This window comes from Candoia aspera, chromosome 6 (assembly GCF_035149785.1).
Source record: "Candoia aspera isolate rCanAsp1 chromosome 6, rCanAsp1.hap2, whole genome shotgun sequence".
NCBI lineage: Eukaryota > Metazoa > Chordata > Lepidosauria > Squamata > Boidae > Candoia > Candoia aspera.
The window spans coordinates 18,787,638-18,804,402 of record NC_086158.1 but is presented as its reverse complement, the minus strand read 5'-3'; the positions used below and the strand labels follow the sequence as shown (position 1 = coordinate 18,804,402).

Genomic DNA, 16,765 nt, shown 5'->3' with positions numbered 1-16,765 from the left:
CAGTAATCAATTAAAGCACATACATTTGAAATTTCACAATCTATGCATGCATCTTGTGAGACAAATGCAAAGTCAGTCAATCTTTCTTTCAGTCAATGACTAGCATACAGATGCAAATAAATGCATTTCAATGCTTCTGGGGGAAAAAAAGTGGCAGAAAGGAAGATTGACTGACTTTGCATTTGTCTCACAAAATGCATGCACTACATCTGTTCTCCACTGTCATTAGCCTGTGATCCCTGGATGTGGCATCTAGGAAAGACCTATAGCCAGTTATAACAATAGTACAGTTCCTATCGATGGGACTTCCCTAAAGACATGTGGCTCTAATTTGTTTCTGGAGACAGAATAGGCCCCAAAATGATACTGTCCAGTCTACTGTTGCTTTTTCTGTTTCACTTCATATATATATATATTACAGCTGGACATAAATAACTGGACTTTCAAAACTGTTTAACAAATTTTGGAGCAGAGAAACTGGATGAAGGATTTCTACATTTTCCCCCCAAAGGAAGGAGAAATTCTTCAGTGGCTTCTCGAGGGCAGGACTGATTAATGGGACAGTAGTAATAAAGGGGAGAAGAGAAAAAAAAGGCAGAAATTATCTTGTGATATTATTCCTTAGAATTAATTGAAATGTGAAAAATAATGTAGGCAGAAGACTACTGTAGATATGATTGTATAATGCAAGACAAGTTATTCACACACACTCCTTGACTCCCTTTTCACTAATTAAATGCAAGAACACTACTCTCCCAAATTCTCTTCTCCTTGGAATGGGATTTCAAAGGAGCAAATTCTCTTGTCATTGGCTTGAATGAGAACTAATAAATAATAATATTTGCAGAGAGTGTCTCTCCATGGCAATCATTGTATTTCCTATGGACAAAAGTTTAAATACTGGTTCTAGATGTGGAAAAGAAATGTTTAATCCATCTGTAGGACTGGCTCATGTATTGTGAGGCTTTTAAAAATATATATATTTACTTTTATCCCGCCTTTATTATTTTTATAAATAACTCAAGGCAGCGAACATACCTAATGCTCCTTCCTCCTCCTATTTTCCCCACAACAACCCTGTGAAGTGAGTTGGGCTGAGAGGCAGTGACTGGCCCAAGGTCACCCAGCCGGCTTTCATGCCTAAGGTGGGACTAGAACTCACAGTCTCCTGGTTTCTAGCCCAGCACCTTAACCACTAGACCAAACTGGCTCCCTCACAACAACATTGTTGGTTGGTATGTACCTATTATACCAAGTAAGTGTTGGAAGCAATAAGCTGAATCTATGCCAGAAAAAGGGAGATTTCCATAAAATGTCAGAATTAGGATTTTAAGATTTTAGCCCAAGAGCTGGAAAGTCTGCCCACATTCTTAGGTGACAGAAGAAACCTTTCAATCCTCACAGTGGGTTGAAAAAATCCTGGTGTTCCCACCATATATTTTGGACAATCAGCATTTGGACTGCCCATTGTCTAAATTCATGGCCTCTGTTATATCAAACTTGTAATTAATATTCTTCTCTTGCCGTCTGACATTAATCAATTTTCCTGTTATTGTGACTCATATCCAAAAAAAGGATAATAGCTGAATTGCACCACATTGCATTTATTTATGATAAGGTTAAGTAACAGCTTTCTTTTTCTACTTCTACTTGTCTATAGTCCTTCATCCACGCTAAGTGCATTAAACAAATTAAACAGATGTCCACTGCTGCATGCTGAAGAATCCATTAATATCAGACAGTACCTGTAAACAGTTGTGTTGGCTGGTTGCTGAATAGGAAAGATGTAACCTCCTCTGAGATGAAGTCCAAGTTTGTTTGCTGGAAGGAACATTTGACACTCTTGTTTTCTCCAAGGTGCTTTTATACCCTATTTTATAAGAATTAGAAAACTAAAGATATACTATATTCATAAAATTGTTAGCTTGATAATCCTCCAAATAAACAAGAATGCACATATTCTTTTTATAAATGAAATAACTTTGACAGAGGAAGAATCTCATGCCTTTGTTTGTTTGTTTGTTTTGTATGATCCAAAATGAAAAAAATGTTCACAGTTCAAATCAAAGTTCAATTTTTTTTAAAAAAAATTAAGAATCAAGTCAGTATACAGCAATTTAACTCATCATATTGAGTGAATTCACTTTTCAAATTGATGGTGGGAGGGGAAATTGGAAGCAATCAATTTTATTCTATTTGGAATTTGAAATTTATCTCAGAATTTTAGCTTCATACAGCCAAAATATGCTTCTGAAAATGATTGCAATGCAAGTTGGATTTGGGTTTTTTTGGCAAATGGTATAAAAACATTAAATGCTCAATGCCAATGCTTCCTCCACCCCTACCCCCAACCTTGTTAGAAAGGGTGGACAATTTCTTTCAAGTACTGCTTCAGTTTGAATCATCAAAAGTAATTTGATTAAAGCAAATTTTCCATTTGAAAAAGTGAGATGCTCTCTTTGACTTGAAGTATCTAAGTATGTTGATCTTCTCTGCATACTTTGATACAGAGTACCCCTTCAAAATTCTATACAACTCTACTCCTTTGACACATATGTATTTTACAGTGTATAAAAATGATCTCCAGCTCATTATGCAGCAGTGTTTAATTTGAAATGTCAACAGAATACTTTTATGGGAGACATTTTGATATAATCATATACTTACTGTCTCATACTCATACCACACAGCATCAGGGATATATGCAGTTACTGTATCAACACCCTGAAATATTGACAAGAAAATATTTCATTTCTTAGTTATATCAAGGAGATAATGCATTGATATCTTCAGTCCTCCTTTTTATAAGCTGGAGGTAGATGAGGGTAGAAATTTTCCTCTTTGAGTCTTTCCTGACTCTCTGCTTGAAAAAGAGCATTTGACATAATTATTTGTAAACTATTTTTTTTCATATTATAATGTCAATTGCTATTCCCCCCACAAAATGGCCTAGAATGCTAGTGGCCTTGGAAGTTTTGGAGAATGGAAAGTGATGACCAAGCTGTCAATATTATTTGCTGGTGCATTCTCATTTGTCTCAGGAATAGTAGTAGCAGTAACAGCAACTGCTATGAAAAAAGAAAGCAACAGCAATGAAAAAAGAAAGAAACTACACCATCGCTACTGAGACTTAAAAAAGTGCAGAATTTCTCTTGATATAATCCTCCTTCCCATTTCTTTACTTTCAGAAAGTGTAGAGAAATGACAACTGGCTATCTGTCCTATACTTTCACTCACAAACTCCAGTTGTACTGAAGTCACATCCACCCACCTTAACATATTCTGCTTGTTAAACCAATTCAAAAGATTCAAACTGATTTATCACATCAGGAAGGTATGGCAGCATCTCACAATTGTACTCCTGATTCTTTATAAGATACTTTTCTAGGATTCTTTTATAAGAGGAGGTTATTTTGTAGAAACTAATGAAATGTCTTTTCTCTGATGGCACCAATCTTTAAAAAGTGATCCACAATTAAGCTCTACTGCACTCTTCTTGTTGGTGCAGGCATTTCAGTGAATCATGCATATTTGTGCATTGTTCAGTGCTTTGGTTTCAGTCTCCAAAAGGTGCACAGGAGCAGGAATTCAACTCCTATTTATAACATCTTTTAAGGGAAAGTTGTTTTTAGGGGATACAGGAGTTGCTATATCTGCCATAGCTTGGTCCAAAATATCTTTTGGAGAATGAACCTGAAGTGCTGCACACTTGGTTTGAAAAGAAGTTAAACCAATCAGGTAAATGTACCTGATTGGTTTAACTTCTTTTGGTAGTTATCATTGTCATTGTTTGAGCTGTGATACATTTAGCTTTTTTTATACTTCTGACATCCTAGTATTAAAATTTATATTAACTAAATAAATGGGTTTTGATCCAAAGATTTATATTTATTAATGGGGAAAATTTTTAAAAAAAACTATGTTTGAATTTCCTCCATTACTTATAATAACTACAAGGGAAAGGGAAAGGAATTTCATCTAGCGGGGTCCAGGAGGCAGACCTTCCTGGCAGTGGTGCCCGCCCTTTGGAATATCTTGCCCCCAGAGTTGAGATGGGTTTCCTTGCTCCCAGACTTCCAGAAGAAATTGAAGACCTGGTTCTGCCACCTTGCTTGGGATGGGGAGGGTAACAGCTCCACCTGGGGGTGGTTGGCGCCATAGCACCCCCTATTGATTGTGATTCCATCGCCTCTTGGATTTTATATCTATTATCTTATTTACGTTTTTAGATTGTAACTTAGGTTTATATGTTTTTATTATTACTTTTATTGTAAACCACCCAGAGTCCCCCATTGGGGGAGATGGGTGGTGATATAAATTTAAATAATAAATAAAGGGAAAGAGAAAGGGATCATAAGTTGGAATTTAAAAAAATATATATTAAATAGTTTGTGTGTTAATATTAAACAGCCTTTAAGAATTAGTTTTTTATTACCTATATATCCATTGTTCAGAAGAGAATTAAACAAAGTACTGGTTTGGAAATATATATTTATATATTTCATTTTGGAACCCCATCAATGGTTGATTCCTGAATAATGTTTTCTTACAAAGGTTTATTTTATTCTATCAAACCAGAAACATAATAACACAATAACTTAACATTTTGCTTCTTCTAAAACCATTTGCTAGATTTCCTTTATTTAAACAAAAGGGGAACTTACTACTTGAAGTTTGAAAAGCTAAAATTACTTGAAGAGCTATTGTTTGTTCTTTTGCTCACACAAAAGGAAGTAGGAAGGAGCTTTGTTGGGCATTGACAATGGGCACACTCATCTCTCTGCCCCTCAATGATACAGCTGATAAGAGTTTTATTACTGCCACTCTTCTATTTATCACCTCACAGAGATTGTGATGCAGGCTTAGCACATACTCACTGCAAAACAAATAATTACACATATTGTAAGTTAATAAAAATTAAATATACCGAGTCTAAGACTGGAGTAATAAGTAGTCCAGGTCCCCACAAGAACTGTCTGTCTATAGCCCAGGTGGCTTCATCAGAGTAGAATCTAAAAAAACATTACAGTATTAATATTATGTTTTGCTGATAGGTGAATTTTAAATTTCTCTCCATGTATTGAAGACACTGTTGACAGTTTCAAGTATAACAGTAAAGAAAGGGCTGCAGATTTTAAGGCAACTCACAAGTTGGCATTACCACCTGAAAAAAATAGGATCAAAATCTGACTTAGTTATGCTTTGATGGAATCACTGGATTTGGATTCAGTGCACAATATGTTCTTAAAAGTTGTCTCTTAAGCCTCTTTAGCATTTATGAGTCTATGCATTTATGAAGCTGAGACATGTTTACCTTTATCACTTGGGCCATATTTTAGATTAACTGATAAATACTGATACAAGAAGATTAATATTCAACTTCCCTCCAGCTTATTGGTAGTTGTAAGGTCATAAGCCGCTTACATAAAAATGTGTGTGTGTGTGTGTAGTTTGTATGAGTATATACACACACACACAAACACACACATATATGCATTCTATGTTTAGCTAAAAGGTAGCCAAGGGATGTGTGTAAATGTCCTGGTTTTCATTGTACCATCATCTTTCCAATGGTCTGCATCCTCCCTCACTTTCCTGGCTTTGATTAAATCCAGATATAAGATATCACAAAGAAATTCTTCTTTAAGAAGAGTTTCTCATATAGGAAGCAAAGGCAGGTAAGGAGACTTAAGAATCAAGAAAAAACTATGTGATAGAATGCCAGCAGTAGCACCTTCTAAAGGTAAAGGTAAAGGTTTCCCTTGACGTAAAGTCCAGTCGTGTCCGACTCTAGGGGGCGGTGCTCATCTCTGTTTCAAAGCCTTGGAGCCGGCGTTGTCCATAGGACACTTCCGGGTCATGTGGCCAGCATGACTCACGGAACGCCGTTACCTTCCCGCCGAAGCGGTACCAATTAATCTACTCACATTTGCATGTTTTCGAACTGCTTGGTGTGCAGGAGCTGGGACGAGCAACGGGAGCTCACCCCGCCGCGCGGTTTCGAACCGCCGACCTTCCGATCGACAGCTCAGCGGTTTAACCCGCAGCGCCACCGCGTCCCTAACAGCACCTTCTACTACCTTAATAATAAAGAAGTTTAAATACATTATCAAGATAAACTAAGAAAAAAATCCTTAAACATCCTGAGAATAAGGTAGCAAAATAAAAGCTCTTTTGCAAAGGAAGAAAATTTCAGAGAGATTGCAAAGGCAGATATCAGCACAGCTTTAGTATCTACAAGAAATCCCTAAAATGTTAGGAAGTGCTTACGGCGAACAAATTCCAGACATCTTCAAGCATCAATGAGCTCCAGGCATAGGGATGGTTTTTAATTTTTCAGCAGTTAAGCTTGCTAGAAACTAAGAGTAATTCTCCTGGAGTTTATTAACTGTACATCCCATAATGATTAATCATGATAACCATCCATTTATTCCTATAAGAATAAGCCTTATAATCCACACACCGATTCCTCCCACTGAAATGGAAATAAGTCTAGAGCTCCAGCTATGCCCTTCAGAATGCCAAAGCATGCTTATTTATTTATTTACATTTTGAGGCCACCCAGCTGAAGAACCTATTGTATCCAGTCTCAAACATTTTGTTGCTACTCCTTAATCCTCAGGTCAGACAGGTACACTAATTTGTGTTTTAAAACATTTACAAAACTTAAAATCTGGAAGAATTTCCTTCCATCTATGGCAAGACTTCTAAAGAAGTTAACTTTCCAATAACCTTGAATAATATTGAGATCAATTAGTTGAATCTATAAAAGTTAATAAATACATTTCTAGAAGGTCTGTGTGTGTGTGTGTATGCGCACGTAAGACATAAATATATAGATATATACATATATAGATATGGAAAGTCTAAATTTCTTACTCATCACATAAAATCTTAAAAGCATGAACTTACTCATGTAGAACGGGTCTTGCAACTGTCTCTCCCCAAGCATGTGCTTTGTAAAACAGGGTATAGAGATACGGCAACAAAGTGTAACGTATTGTCAAGTAGTGTTTTGTTGAGTTCACCAAAAGTGAATTCTGTCCAAAATACGCTGGATCTTTAGGCTAGAAATAAATATGTATGATTGTTACTAACAACAAAAAGCATTCAAACAATCAGAAACTTGATCTAATTTAAAATGGACTTACAGCAAATGATGCACCATTGTGATTCCTAGAAAATGGGTAAAATGCTCCAAGTTGCAGCCATCGTCTACAAAGTTCTTCTGACACATTTTCAAGGAACCCACAAATATCTGCTCCAATCTGAAAGTCAGAAGCATATTAAAAATCATTGACATATATCTGCCTAAGATTTAATACTACCAAATACTACAAATTCTACATTAATCAGTTTTCAGGTGACTAATATAAATTGATTCACACTGGTCTTTGACAGAGTTTTAAAAAAATCTAACTCATTTGGTTGATTAAGTAAAGGGAAATAGGAGAGAAAAGCAATGAGATCAGCCATTATATGTAAATATTTCAATCCTACTTTTCTAACAAAATACACCCAACATGGTTAAAAAAGGCAAATTCAACATATAAAATGTCTATGTTTAAGACACCAGCCTATGAAAAATCAGCCAAAGTTATAAGAGAGCCAGCTTTTCATTTTATGTTTTTTTACAGAATCACAGGTATCAGAAGGACACGCTTCAGGCTGCAAAGAATTCCACAGTATAGTAGCAGATACAATAAATGTCTCTTCCTGCAAACAATCAGCCTAGCTTCAGAGTGAGAAGACAGGAGGAAAATCTGTTTTGAGTTTTCTTTTTGGGACAAGGAGATCATCATCATTTTAGTACTTCTTTCAGCAACTTTGATTCTAAGCCATTTCAAAGCTTTTAAAATCAGGAAGACAATAATAACAAAAGTCTTATCAAAAAAATCTATTGCCCTGTCTATTCTGAGATGCCTTTAGATCCATGATTTTGCTTTTTCCCAATCAAGCAATTCTGCTTTCTGAATACATACAACATTCTCATCTTCATTCTTTGGATTGCCAAACTGCAGAACTGTACTGTTTTGGAATTATAAATCATACAACCCCCCAAAGGGTTGGAGTAATCTCCAATAGGAAAAAGATAGTCAGACACTCCAAAATACATAGCCGAAGTTAGGAAAGTTCAGCTATGTATTTTGGAATGTCTGACTATCTTTTTATGCAAACCAAGTTGTGCAAACCAAGTCTAAAAGATGCGGTATGCACAGATGTCACCTAGAGAAACACATTCATCTAAAACTCTATCTTGTTTTACTATGCCAGATTATAATATTTGGACCAAACTTATACAATAATACTATTACAATTAAAATGGCTTACAAAAGGATATCCAAAGAGACCAAATTCTAATATTCCTGGTATAGACCATTTAATATCATTCCAAGTTGCAAAATTATCTCCCAGCCAATGTCCTGTGAATTTTCCAGAACCGGAAAATGTTGATCGGGAAAGGAGGAAGCTTCTGTTTTCATGGAAAATAGCCTGGAGTGCTCTGAAAACAACATAAATTTATGGCATTAAGGAAAAGGAATATTTTGCTGAGGAAAAAAAAAATGGAGAAAATCAAAGGCAGGTTTCAGCATAGCATTAGTATCTACAACAAATCCTCAAAACATTGCAAAATGAGTAGACTACTAAAGAATGAAAAAGGGACGCGGTGGCGCTGCGGGTTAAACCGCTGAGCTGTCGATCGGAAGGTCGGCGGTTCAAAACCGCGTGGCGGGGTGAGCTCCCGTTGCTCGTCCCAGCTCCTGCACACCAAGCAGTTCGAAAACATGCAAATGTGAGTAGATTAATTGGTACCGCTTCGGCGGGAAGGTAACGGCGTTCCGTGAGTCATGCTGGCCACATGACCCAGAAGTGTCCTATGGACAACGCCGGCTCCAAGGCTTTGAAACGGAGATGAGCACCGCCCCCTAGAGTCGGACACGACTGGACTTTACGTCAAGGGAAACCTTTACCTTTACCTTACTAAAGAATGAAATATTGGCCAGCCTTTCACACCCACACCTCAGACTTTATATGTACTAAATAGATGTCCTTTCAATCAACGAGATGGATTATGTCAATAAACATGTTTTCCCTCAAATCTCAAATGTTTTAAAAATAAATGTGGCTCCTGGATGGTTTTTCTGGTCTTCACACGGCAGCAGGATTTACCAGTGGCATTTGGGTGGTGTGTTCAATATTTGTTGCAATATGTTAAGAGTTTATACCCCCAAATATTCCAGTCAGGTGCTAATAACAATGAGACACTGGAATTATGGCTTCCTGATACCCATCCATGGTACAACACTGGACTTGCAAAGATGAAATGAATGTGAAAGAGACAGCATATTATTCAGGGAAAATGGGTGGGGGAAAAGAGACTTATGGCACTGTCAATGACCAGCTACTATTGCCACATATAAAACTTTCCTGCCAAACCATTTTCCTCATTGCCATCTGTGACAAACCATGGTGGTGTTAAAATTATGATTCATGCATTATGACACCATAATACAAATGATACAATTTGGCACTTGTGTCATGACATCTGATGCACTTTATACATTAGTCATATTATTTGTGTGATGTCATGTCATGTATCCCATCATTTGTCCCTATGTAGTTCTCATTTAGTTTCCTAATTGGGAATTTACCCTTTTAAAGTTTATCTCTGATGAGAGGAGAATTTCAGTGAAATTCCCATAGGTGGAATGTAATCATCTTGTCCCTACTTAACTAGAAAGAAGCCAATGTATGTATGTAAATGTATTAGTTTTCATTATACAGTACCATTGTCTCTTCAATGGTCTTCATCCTTCCTAGCTTTCCTTACCTAAATTAAATCCCAAAGGAAAACATCACAAGGAAACTTGTCTCTCTAGGGCAGTCTAGGAGACCTGAGCATCAAGGAAAACTGAGAGAAGGCAACATCACTACACTACTTCAAGATTAATGTTAGTTCAAAGATCAGGAATAATTGGTGGGAAAATCTTAAGCACTCAGAATGAGATAGAAGAAAGTTGTTTTGCAGAAGAAGAAAACTTCAGAGAGATTTGCAAAGGCAGATTTCAGCACAGCTTTAGCATTTTAGGGTTACCTAAGGGACCGCCTTCTCCCAGTTGTCTCTACCCATCCAATTCAATCTGGAAGATTGGGCATGCTATGGATCCCGTCAGCCAAAGATGGTTGGCAGGAACTAGAAGGCGTGCCTTTTCAGCTGTAGCTCCTGCCCTCTGGAATATTCTCCCCTCAGAGATCAGGATGTCCCCAACCCTGTTGGCCTTTCATAAGGCCATGAAGACCTGGTTATGTGCCCAGGCCTGGGGCCCCGAGTGTGGTAAATCGTCCCGTTTCTTAGTTGTATTAACATCTTATGTTGTTACTTGGAAGCCATGTATATTCATTTTGTATTGTAACCATTTCAATTGTAATTGTTTAATTGTTTTATGGTTTTTATCACTGTAAGCCACCCAGAGTCACTTGCTGAGATGGGCAGCTATAGAAATTGAATGAATGAATGAATGAATGAATGAATGAATGAATGAATGAATGAAATGTACCACAGTGTAAATACTGCATTTGTCTAAATTATGGTGAATAAATTCCAAGATACTTTCAGCATCAGTGAGCTCAGGCAAAAAGATGGCTTGTTGGTTTGTTGTTCTCGGAGCTTGGTTGTTTTCTTACAGAGGTTTCATTGCCATAACATCCATGCAAGGAAAAGTGGGGTTTGCTGGCTGTTTATTTATAGCATCTTGCCCTGTCAGTTTTGGTGAGGGTGTGGCTTCCTTCCTGATAGTTCCTTGATTAGGGCATTGCTTCTCTGATTGTTTATGTGGTGCTGTTTCCTGCTTATCTGCAAGTTGGCTGCTGGAGGGAATGTGTTGTACGCCATTTGTTTCCTTCCTAAGCTTTTGATTGCCATGTGTTGTGAGATTAAGGCATTTTCCTCACATCTCCTGATTGCCTGTTGGTGTTCATGGATGTGGTATGCCAGTCTACTATCTGTCTCCCTACAGTATATAGTAGCTGTTATCATCCTTATAAGTTGTAGATGACTCCTATTTTTTTTTTCCTTTTTGTTACTGCGTCTTTTGGTTTGCTTAAGATGTTTTGGGGAGATTTTGTTTGTTGTAATGGTTGTGTTGCAGTAGGTTGTATAGTCAGGCACTTTTTGATGAAGTTGTGTGGATATCCATTATGCTGGAAGATGTTACATCTAAAACATCTTCTGTAACCTAAAGAAAACTCCTTAATTTTTCAGCATGCGGACAATCAACCACAGTTTCCACTGGGAAACTGTTAACATTTTAGATCAAGCCAAATCCAGAAATGCTAGGAAATTCTTGGAAGCTTGGCATTCAGACAAATCAGCCATCAATATACACATAGAGAGAAACCCTATTCTCCCTCACACTGATGAAGTTACCTAGCCTGGTAAGGAAACATCTGCAAGAAACAACCAAGCTCAAAGACCACAAAAATCCCAACAATTCACTCTGAGCTACATATATTCTATTGAAAGAGATGTTTTCTATGTTTCAACAGCTACATTTTCTAGAAACTAAAAAAGCAATACTCTTTATGACTGCCAACTGTCAGTCTCAAGATGACTTAATCATGGTACCTATTTAAGATCTGAATGAGTCTGAACTCTGAAAATGAGTCCGAAGACATTTTTCAGATCTTGTGCAAGCACAGCAACTCTCTGCTGTTCAGACTTTCCTGCAAAAACAAAAATGCCATGACTTTAAAGATTCCACTATTTAAAATGAATGAAACTCTTTCAAAAGCAGCCCTTTTTTTTCAGGCTCACACAGAACAGAACAGAAGAGAAGCACAATGCACAAATGAGGTCTAAGGCACTTCTTCCAAATCGTATTTGGAAAGGGCACAAAGAATTTGTAATTGTAGAGTTACTGAATGATCCATGATAACTTGCAAAGAATAAGTTTTTAAATGCCATTTAGGCATTTTAAAATAAACTTCCACTAGTGAAAACTTACACATGAAAATAGTTGTTTTATTATACTGATAATAAACAGCAGTTATCAAAAAAAAAAAAAAATCCAGATCCTGACTAGTCACCTTCACACCTTCACCTTCACACCCTTACCTACTCTCTGTACCACAAAAGTGCTAGGAAAACAAACAAGACTACTTACCTACCTACCTACCATCTACCTACCATCTATCTATCATCTATCTTTCTAATTTAAATTAGAGAAATCCATGGAATTGTTGTGTAGCAACCTTATCTTTTTTTTTTTTTTCCCCCTAATACATACTCTTAGATTTGTATTTTTGGGATTAGCTGTTTGCAGTCCAGACTGAAAGGAGGGAAGACTGGCACAAATTAGCTTGGATGAATTAAAGGAAAAAAAAATAAAGTGCATAATGACTTACTTATCAGTAGCAATAGACATAAAATATCCATAGAGGCTGTGGACATCATAGTGTTTCCCTGCCTTTTGGACTGCATCCATACAAAGTGTCTTTGAATACATAACTCCATCAAGGATCTCTGTAGGACAAAGGAATAAGAAAATCCATTGAATAAAAACTATACAACTTTTCAATTTATAGCTCTCTGGATGAATAGACAAATGAATATAATTTATTGTGTAATTACATTTTTTTAAGTTGTCAAGTTTTTTTCCCCCCTTTAGATTTACCACACTAGACTAGTTTTTAATAAGGTTGGGTGAATATTCAGATTGAGTTTGCTAATTTAAAAGGTGATCAAATCTCTGAATTGGCTTCATGCATACAATCAGAAAAAAAACTGTTCAAATCAAATCCAATACTCCCTAATTCAGATACTTCTCTATACTTGCAGAAATGTTATTTACAAATCAAAAATCCAAATCAAATCAACACAATTATATCTGAATCAAGCTGAATATTTTTTTCTAGTCAGTTTAAATCATCAAATTGGATTTGGTTTCATTCATATAGTTTATAGCAGCTTTTCTTAGCTTGCTGTACTGAGATTATTTGCTTTGGACTTTAAAATCCCCAAATAATTTTGTTTCTTCCTAGATAATTTAGTGCTAAATGATTTTAAAATCTGCTTATGCAAAGTTAAGGGTAGGGTGGCAAGCTGTACAGTCCAGTGATAATTTAGCAACTATGTCATTCTTTCCCCCCCAGAAGAATCACTGTTTAGCAGGCAGATAGGACTTACTTAACAATAATTGATAAAGGAGTCTGTTTCTCAAATTTTATGTCTAATATTCTACCTAAGGATTTACATATTTATTAATCTACTGTGGATTATTGATTACACAGATATATGAAAAAAAACTAACATGGAAGTAAAATAATTTTGATTTTGTTTTCGTTAAGAACTTACTTGGAGTAAAAGGTGGGTAGTTTAAACTGTTTGCTTCACAACCAGTTTTTGATCCTTTGACAAAATTAGAGACTTCATTCATGTCCTATGGGTGAAGATTTGTAGAAATGCATGAATATATAGCTGTATATTTTCAGAGACATCTTAATACCCACCAGGAGCCATGTTCCATTTGACTTTTTAAAAAAGACTTTTGAAAAACAACCACTCCTAGGAACACATTTATATGCCACAATGATTTTGGGCCCCACAGAGGCACCCATGGGATAATAGTGAAAATATATGACTCACTTTCTAGTAAAAAGATGTTTTGTGACTGGCAGTGCCCATCGTAGCAGCCATTTTTGTGAATAGGCAAGCCTACCATTGAATCTGCAAGTCATTTACTGAAAAATTTCAATGCCTGTTTATCAAACTCTGCACTGAACTGCAAAATGGAATGATGTTATTCATCCAGTTTTTGAATTGTTGTTCTCCAGTGTCTCTAGTCTCTAACTCGTTAACAAGAGAGGCAGACTTTCTCCTTCAAAAGGAGAATCCTATAGCTGTGAGCAATAAACCACAGCAGCAGACCTGGTGTGATTTTATATATAATCAGAACCAGATTTCATTAGTGTTTGGTTGGGAGACCACAAGGAAATTCTAAAGCTGCAGGCTAGACTGGGAAGCTGAGATATCATCCTGGAAAAAGGCTATACTGCTATACTGTTGCTAGAAAAAAAAACTGATGTTTTCATGTAATCCCTAGGAGCCAAGCTAGACTTGAGAAAGACTTTAACAGCAATATTTTTCTGTTGTTCAGATTCATGAATGACCTACTTTCCTCCATTCCTATTCTTTGCTCAGATATTATAATATCTCATGGGTTCCAATCTGTCTGAATTCCAGCAACAACTGAACATGTCTGAATGTGCCAAGCTAGATAACATGCATTTAAAAATCAAGACATTTTCCAGTGTTTGAATTCCTTTGGGAAGAATGTATTGTTGCCTCTGAAAAGAATAAAAACATTGAGATGCATTTTTTTTTACTTATTGCCAAGTAGATTTTGCTACCAAATATTTGTTTCTTCATTCTACTAAATAGTACTTACAATCCACAGTCCATCAAAATGGATTGTTTTGTGAAAACTGTTGCACTCATTAACCCACCACTGAACAGCTTCAGGACTGGAAAAATCAGGGAAGACACTTGTTCCTGGCCACACCTGCAGATAAAAAAAAAGAAGAAGTAATCAGTACAAAACCTGGTCTGCAAAAGGATATAAAGATTTCATTAAAAATAATTTTGCAAGCTACTAAGTAAAATGAAAGAAGCGGAGATGTCTGAATAATTTTGTGTTAAAACTAAATTTTGCAATGTATGTGTATGGGAAGGCAATAAAAGAGAAAAAGGCAATTAAATGCTAGATGCTGAAAATCAGTTTTTACTAAAATTGGTTCTTTTTCATGTAACAGCACTACTTCAAAAAAGTTGAAATCTAGACAACTTACTGGATATCATACTGCTGAATTCAGTTTTGTTCTGTTTCTTTTTTTTTTTTAATGTCATACTGCTGAATTCTGCTCCAGTTATCTTCTGTTAAGAACACCCACAAAACACTGACACCCAAATATGTCTGCATAATAGTGTATATCTGTCACTGTGTGGACACAAATGCATCATCACCCAGAGTCCCCTTTTCAGGAGAGATGGGAAGTGATAGAAATTCCATAAATAAACAAACAAACAAACAGACAAACATCTATATAGTTTCTGTGTGCATATGCATGTAGATATACATACATACATATGCGTGCACAGTATATGCAAACACACTTGTGTCTGTGTGTACGTGCATGAACGCACACACACAGAGACCTGGAAATCATAGGCCATAAAGAAATGCAAATTAGTTGTAGTTCTTAGACAGCAGATGGTTATCACAAAAGAAGCCAACTTTTAAAAATCTCAAGGAAGATTCCAAGAAAGGAAGAAAGGAAGGAAGTTCTGTTTGCATTAATTTGTAAATATTTTTCTTCATTTTCTGAAGACAATGGCAGAGATAGCAAAATTTCTCATATAGTAAATATTTCCAGTAAAAATTAAAGAAAAAGAAAGTACTGAGTGAGAGCAGAAACCTGAATCTGTTACCATCAAATCACTGCAAGATAATATTGAGATAGTAATTTCAATATTTTATATGAATATTCCACTTCGGCCTGCAGATATGCCTCATGATCTATTGAGCGTAATAGAGAATGAATGGGACTTTTATAACTTCACAGTGACAGATGGAAATTATATAAAATGCTAATAATAGTCAAAATAAGATAACTTGTAGGTTATTAAACAGAGTAGGAAGATCCTTAGCAAGCTCTATTTATAGCTTACAAAACAATGTGTTACTTTTGGGAATATATCTAAGAAAATATCTCCTAAGTATTGTCAACATTATGATTTATTCCCAATTTGCTGGTTATGCCAATATTTATTTTCCAGAACTAGATAAAGAAATGCAGATTGCTTTTCCAGAAATGATAGGTTCATTACAAAGTCAGAACCATCAAATACGGATAGCATTTATGAAAGAGTTACACCTTTCTCTTTGAAGGTGCTAATGCCACATATAAAAAATACAGCTGGTTTTGGCAGACTAAGGAATGAATAACATAATTTTCACCAATAGAAGAATGGGAAGCTTTTATTAGTTTTCATGGGGAGAGGAGTGGAGAAGAGATCCCAGGTTTGCCAATAATCCAGAGACTGCCAGACAATTTTCCCCTCCTTTCCCTTTCCCTGTATCAGACATTTATTTGCTATGTGATAACGTTCCTGTGGTCCATAATTCATTTCTTAAACAGCCACTTACTTCTCCAATAAGAGGACTTATTCCATCTGATTCATTTATCCACACTTTCATTAGTTCACCATGTAGATAGGCTTCATAAGGGAAGCTGTTGCTGAGATTATTGACAGAAATGGCTGGATCCTTTAGCAAAAGGAATAAAAAATGTTACACTTTCTAAACCTTTACAGAATTATGGAACTGACCGTATCCCCTGGCAGGGGTTTGCATGGGTGTTTTGCTTTGCAGCAAAGCAGAATGAAGTTGACAAACTTCACTCTGCAGTGATGTCACCTCACTAGCCCCTCCTTTACATGCCTACATCATGACACGGTAGGACAGGACTTGTAAAGTGACATCATTGAAAAAGCTCAGATCCTGTAAAAGCCATCTTGTTCCTTGCTGGTGGGCTAGCTGTCTGCCACTAAATTACCAGGTACCAGTGGAGAGCAGGCCAGCTGCTAAAGCACAATTAATATTTTGTTTATTTTTGCCATCCTCTGCTTAGATTTTGTTTTAATTTTCTGGGAGTGAAATTACTATGTCAATTGACCATTGGTTATAGTGCAGAGGGAGTGGGCAAC

At 36.3% G+C, this 16,765-nt stretch overlaps 1 protein-coding gene across 1 annotated transcript in view; it reads right to left on the bottom strand.

Moving 5' to 3' along the window:
* The window catches only part of SI (sucrase-isomaltase), a 114,689-nt gene that overhangs the window by 67,038 nt on the left and 30,886 nt on the right, over positions 1-16,765 (bottom strand). Inside the window, exons 12-21 of the mRNA XM_063306487.1 lie at positions 16,206-16,325; positions 14,448-14,561; positions 13,355-13,439; positions 12,406-12,523; positions 8,332-8,503; positions 7,152-7,268; positions 6,913-7,067; positions 4,928-5,012; positions 2,668-2,724; positions 1,746-1,870 (exon numbers count right to left, since the gene is read on the bottom strand). Coding sequence (XP_063162557.1) covers positions 1,746-1,870; positions 2,668-2,724; positions 4,928-5,012; positions 6,913-7,067; positions 7,152-7,268; positions 8,332-8,503; positions 12,406-12,523; positions 13,355-13,439; positions 14,448-14,561; positions 16,206-16,325 — 1,148 coding nt within the window. The remainder of the gene's footprint in view (positions 1-1,745; positions 1,871-2,667; positions 2,725-4,927; positions 5,013-6,912; positions 7,068-7,151; positions 7,269-8,331; positions 8,504-12,405; positions 12,524-13,354; positions 13,440-14,447; positions 14,562-16,205; positions 16,326-16,765) is intronic.